This window comes from Venturia canescens, chromosome 5 (genome assembly GCF_019457755.1).
Source record: "Venturia canescens isolate UGA chromosome 5, ASM1945775v1, whole genome shotgun sequence".
NCBI classification, from domain to species: Eukaryota; Metazoa; Arthropoda; class Insecta; order Hymenoptera; family Ichneumonidae; genus Venturia; species Venturia canescens.
Window position 1 is genome coordinate 9653369 of NC_057425.1, and position 6299 is coordinate 9659667.

At 46.8% G+C, this 6299-nt stretch overlaps 1 protein-coding gene across 2 annotated transcripts in view; it reads right to left on the reverse strand.

The window, feature by feature from the left end:
• The window catches only part of LOC122411117 (dopamine receptor 1-like), a 61560-nt gene that overhangs the window by 27714 nt on the left and 27547 nt on the right, over window positions 1–6299 (reverse strand). Inside the window, exon 1 of one of the 2 annotated variants that reach the window (XM_043419668.1) lies at window positions 2742–2817. The exons of the other annotated variant lie outside the window; for it this stretch is intronic. Within the exon in view, the coding sequence (XP_043275603.1) occupies window positions 2742–2756 (15 nt within the window). The 5' untranslated portion in view covers window positions 2757–2817. Of the gene's footprint in view, window positions 1–2741; window positions 2818–6299 lie in introns of those variants that run through there. 2 annotated transcript variants of the gene reach the window in all.

The following is a 6299-nucleotide window of genomic DNA, read 5'->3' on the forward strand; positions in this document are numbered from 1 at the left end:
TAGTTTTGCTGCTCCTCGTGGAGCAGGGACGAGGTCGAATCGGAGGAGAAAAAGCTGAGGCTGACGAGTATTTGGAATGCACGATCGCGCATAAAGAAGTCGAGCATTGCAAAGCCGGTGATTCTCCTAACAGCATGTAAGCGTCGATATTTACGGCGGATTGCGTGCCTGCAAAATGCTATCGGCGACCGGTATAGCTGCGGGGGGAGTTTCATTTGATTGGCTTCAGATACAGTTATGACCGGTAAAATATGGAGTATATTGGATCGGCGTGAGGCACGGTGCAATTTTCACACACGCCGCGAGACCGAGGTGTTGTCTATGCGCGTACACTCCGCGATGGCAATCTGTGTACATAGACTCGTATATAGAGGTGCGTGCCTGGAGAGAGGTAATCACACGGCTCGTCGGTATAATCGTACGAAACACGCGGATGAATCCATTTAATTATAAAAAAAAAAGGGAGGGATCACCGTAAGCTCGGGCTCGTTCCTCGTTACACAACTCCTGGTGCACCGCGCCGAGGTCCGATAGTCACGCGCGCGTACGGGCTGAGCTTCTTTTCAAAATGGCGACGCGACTAGCGGACATCGATTCCCTGGAGAACTAGGGGAAAGACCGGTACTATTCCGCGGCTATACGGGCCTCCTAACGAATACGCGAGGAGCCAGCCACACGGCGAGACGCGCACACAAACACCGTCGCAGTGCAATTTCTCATGGGGTTTCCCAGTTGATTGGTCCCGCGTACGTGAGTTTCCAGGGCGGCTTGAACACCCGTGCGAAAAAACAACGAATCATCTTTCCCATTCGTTTCGTGTGTCAGGGCGATTCACGAATATCGCCAATGCGAGCGTGTGTGTGTGTGTGTGTGTGTGCGTGTGTGTTTCGCACACTTTGTCCTCTTTCTCTTTTTATCTTTTCACTTCGATATGCCGCCCGTTCGATAACGATTTACATTTTTATTTGATCCTCCAGTCGAGCTGCTGCTGCTGGGAGCATGAAATTTGTCAAGTTTTTTTCATTGATGAACTCGCACGAATCGTGCCAGTGATATATCGCCCGGCGAGTGCCCCCACGAAAATTCCGCCCTCCCAAAGCTCAAAGGAGCAAAGCCTTTTTGCCCGGTTAGATCCGATCAAAGGGCGCGGAAATTGCCACCGAAGTTACTTCATACGGGGGGGGGGGGGGGGGCACAACGCAGCCAAAGCTTTCCACGAGAAAAGGGCAACGGCCCAAACGACGAGGAAACGAAAATTAAAGAGGGAGAGAGAAAGGAGCGGCGCGAGGCTAAATTTCGTAAGGATCCTCCTTGGAAAATGTTTCTACGTATCTCGCCGTCGGAACCTGTTGCGAGTTTTCTCACTTATCACTCCCCAACATTCCACTCGCTCCCTGCTCGAGGATCGCACGAAAGCATTTCATTTCACCCTAAACTTTTTGTTTCCTCGTCTTGAAGTTGATTAACTCAATTTGGCATCAATTTCAGCGGATTAATTTGTCGGGAACACGCAACAGAAGACCGAGAATTTTGCCAAAATTTCACCCTTCGACTGCCACTTGTCCGTTGGAACGGTGAAATTACGAATTCCCGAACGAAACCGTATACGTGCGAGAGTGCAAAGGGGGCACCTCTGACATTTTAAAACTTGAACCAGCACCAGTTGTCACTCCGGCGTAATAATTGTTTCATCGCTTCTTCCAGCCAACTTCAAACAAAAGTCTTTGAAACACTCGAACGATTACACGAATAACAATAAGTTTCCTCGGCTCGCTGGTGAGCTCTTTGAGATCCCGAAAAGCTTTTGTCACGTCCTCACTTTATCGTTAAAAAGAGATTTTCATCCGCTCTTCATCGATTTACAAATCGCAGCCGATTTCATAGTTAACGATTTCACCGTAACCACCGACAGACAAATAAGTTAACGGCAATAGAAAACGTTCCGCAAGTACGCAGGGAGAAACGAGAATCGCCCGAATCGCAGCCCACCCCCCGAGCGAATCCGTGATGCAACAACGGATTATTTCGTAAATCGATGATCATTGAAAACTATGGATGGCGGTTCCCACGAGATCGAGGATTCATGGTATTCGGTAAATTGGGTGATAATCGGGAGTTTGCCGCTAATTTGAAAGCGAGTTGTACCCCCAGCGGTAATAATACTGATGCAATGTGTACATTCCCAACGACGAGGACTATAGGTCGCCAAAGACGATGATGATGCTCACGACGATAATGACGATAACGATGATGTATATCCATGCATTATCCATTGTGTCGAGAAATATAGTTATGTATGAATGAAGCGTGAACCGCACGCGCAGTCCCAGTTGTGCAAATTGTGATAAATCGTATTTCTCGTGCGTTTGGATTTTGACTAACGAGTTTCGGATGCACTGTGTGTTTCGTGATTGCCGAGTTTTCACATGTTTCCACACTGAGTTGACGAGTCAACTGGGACGGAGAAAAAATAAGTGGAAATTGAGGGAAAAATTGTAGTCGCCGAGAGGAAATGAGTTTTTATGGATCGGATTATTAAGTGGGAGGTACGATCGCGGATGCGAAATCTTGGGAGTTGAGGGACCGAACGTGCACCGGTGAAGCTGAGAAAATTGAGGACTCGAGCGTGCGTGTGTGCTGGTGCAAGTGGTTTCTACGTCGCAATAATACTCGCGGATTCGTTATTGTTTTTTATAGTTATAATTGTTGTGTAGGTGTTGAGAATCATAGTGGTTGCTCACCTGGGGTAGAATCATGACGTGCGGCAGCTGGCGCGCCTCGCCGCGCACTGACTGCTCAGGCTCCGCACCCCGTGCAGCCCGAGCCCTCTCCGTTTCAACCCCCATGAGCGCGCGGCCGGAGCGCCGAGCGCCCCGCCACAGTTCCAACCGCCTCGCAGTCACTCTTGCCACTTTTCTCTCTGCCATGTCCCTTTGAGCCAGTGTATTTTTCTCTTCCTCTCGCGCGCGCATTTCACCTCCCCGGATACTCGAAAAGAGAGCAGCGCGGAGCAGCCCTCTTCCCTTTTTTCTCGGCGAATCCGGAGTTGTTTTCGCCATTCCCGACGTCGACGTCGTCGCCGACCTTGCCTTTCATTTACTCTCGGACGAGGCGGACGAAAAGCGAGAAAAAAAATGACCGGAAACGGTTTCATCTAAGCCGCGCTATGATCCAGACGAGCGTGCGTGAGAAAAAAAGCAAAAAAATAAAAAAGCAATTAACCGGGGACAGAGGAGGACGCTTTTCCCGATACAAATTGCATACCGTACGAAAACGGAATTTTGCACCGAGGCCCACGAGGGCTGCTCACGATTCGAGCGATGAGAGTTCTCGACAATAAAAAAAACAAACACAAATGTGTTTCTCTCACCGGGTTTCCCGGGGGGTTCAATTGAACCATGAATATCGATGAAAAAGTTGACGCAATTGAATTCCGAGAATGCTTGTTCACTCACTCGTGGTCGGGCATTGTGATTGTGAGTTTTACATGTACGATCGCGAGATTTCTCCGGTATTTTTGCATTCATCGCGATACATGCACGAGAGTGCTGAACGTCTTTCCGTCCTTCATCCGCGTTTTTCTCTCTGCGATTCTCGTTTTCTTTTTTTAATATTATTTTATCCCCCTTCCTGGTTGTGCTTCAAAGCTGGCCCCGATGAAATTCGAAACGAAAACCCTGCGCTGCGATGAAAAGCGGCGAGCGCATAATTAACGGTTGATGCTTCCGTGGCGCGTTCGATCTCAAAGTGTGCAGGCGACAACAGTTCATTTTTGCTCAAAATGTATGTTGGTATTAATTCTGTATTAATTATTAATTAGGCGTAGCGAAACTATCCAAATTTCATTCAACGAATACGCGACCCTCGGGCTCTTTTAAAACGAATCCAACCGTGTATATTCCACCGTACAGACCCGAGTGCCTATTAGTTAGCAATGAACCGATGATACGCGAGTGAAAAGGGAAATGGGATATCATGACGACAGCAGGATTGTTTCCTTCCCGCGAGGCAGACAAACGTGTAATATAAACTGAACGATCATTAATTCGTTGAGTTGCAACTACGGAACAGAGTTTCGGGCTGTTTCGGGATGTTTTAATGTGTTATCGAGCCACCGGACTCCCAACTCTTCATTCATTTTGCTCGAGGAGCACTTGTCACCGGGCTCCTGACGCTTCCGGAGCTCCGAAACTGGGCGACAGCCCTCATTCGTTGTAAACGACATTTGTTCCAACCACGGTGTTATTCAAATGGCTCTTGCTCTCCGAACGACCTCCATTTCTGTCTCCGAGTGTCCGATGCGAAACAATCAGCTCGACAGACTCGCGAGCCATCGATCCGAGTCCTGCTGGTTAAAGCCGCGACGACGCGCTCCGATCATTTCTTTACGCAGCTTCCGAGAATTTTTTTCAAACTCAAGACTGCACTCGATATCCTCAGGAATTAGAGTGAGAAAGGGATCGTTCGAAGAAATAGAATATTAAGAAATCGAATCGATGATTAAGAAGTGGAGAAAAAAAATATAAAGGCCCTTGACGAAATGAGACATAATCGAATCCAGGCGAAAGCAGTTAGGCAAAACGAAGGTAAACAGAGGGCGGCTTGATCGTCCTCACTCGCGTTGCTTTCCAAAGCTTTGCAAATAACGCTTTGCCTATGCCTTCATCTGCCTATCCGACTCTCCCCTCCCCCCGCGCCTCTCCGGGATTCTCCGTTAATGGAATAATCGCGTCATTTCCTATGCTTCTATAACGGCGCGGGAGAAGCGAGTCGTCTGTTCATGCGCCGATCGCCTGGACCGATCGTTGGGCTTTCGAATCTATATACCTTTCTATAAACACACGAAATTGAGGTTCGCGTATGCACATGGATGGGTTATTCGTGTGAGGACACGTTCATCTACAAAATTCAGGTACATGTTTGTCCAACGTCCATGTAAATGTACAATTATCGGAGCACATGACCCTAAGCTCTCGCGTTACTTGTTCCCCGGAGACAGGAAGGGTGACCCGTGAGCGAAGTCCTCTGCTCCAGTAGCAGCTTTGTACACCTACGAGATATGCCTCCTATAACCTTCGAGTCTTCGAGGACGCGCGTTGCATCCTACAACGGTGGAATTTTTGAAAAAATGACGAAAACAGATCGAGCTACGGCGACGAAGCCAAACATTTATTTTATTTTCGTTATATTTTATTTTTATTTTTTTATATTCGATCATCCGACCGAGGCCAACCAAATTCTTCTTTCATTTCAGGGCTGCAGTACATTCTCGTTTTGATCGTGTCTTGAATTCATTCGGAATTCACGATGAGAGGAACCCTCTACAGTTGAAAGGGGCAGCCTTTTATCAGAGAGTTTCATGAGCGACATTGAGGAATTCAAATGACAATTGGAAGTTTATTCAAAAAACCTCCAAAATATGTGGTTTTCGAAATCCACACGTAGGGTTCTATCGTAATATTTATTAATTCTTGTACGGACATACATAGTAATTTTTGTGATGCGAGAACTCGATGAAAATTGATGTGTGGTGCCAAAACAAATGTTTCGGTACACATTTGTACCGACATATTATCGTACAAGCGCGAATGAAATTGTGTCACGTACCATAGTAAATGTCTAAACACTTTGACTACCTGTGTTCGAGCTCCTCAAATTTGACTATGTTCAACTGTTAATTTCGATCGTGAAAACAATACTAACCATTGCAAAACGGCATTAATAATTCCACTTTACAGTTCATCATCGAGTCAATATTAATTTTACAGTGTTTCCTCGGTAAACTGCGTATAGGAAAGAATAACACAGTTTAAACCATTGTCAGAGCGACATACGTAATTCAAAAGTTTATATTCGGAATTGACTTGGAAATTACAATGTTTTGGTAAAAAACTCCAAAATAGGCGATGTAGAATCCTGAGCTTGGTGTCCTATAGTAATTTTTACAATTTTTGTCTCTTTCCATCTTCGTTCGCGCGAGGTAAACACTTCGTTGACCGGTTGGGTCAGCATCGCGATGCATCGAGGCGTCCGTGTAGCGACGCGTCGCTGCGTGACAAGCGACGACGGCTGTATCGTAAGTTTGAGCCACTGCAAGCGAATGTCACAAGGCAACAATGCAGCGGGGCAGAGTTTGATTACGGGAGAACAAATGCGCTCTGTTTGCCCCTCGCTCGTGATAATATTATCGATCTGCAATCTCCCGAAAAGGAGATTGATTGATTGTGCCTGCTCCAAGTTAATAATTCAATGGTAAACCGAACTCGAGCAGCATTTCTCGATTGTATAGGGTCACAATG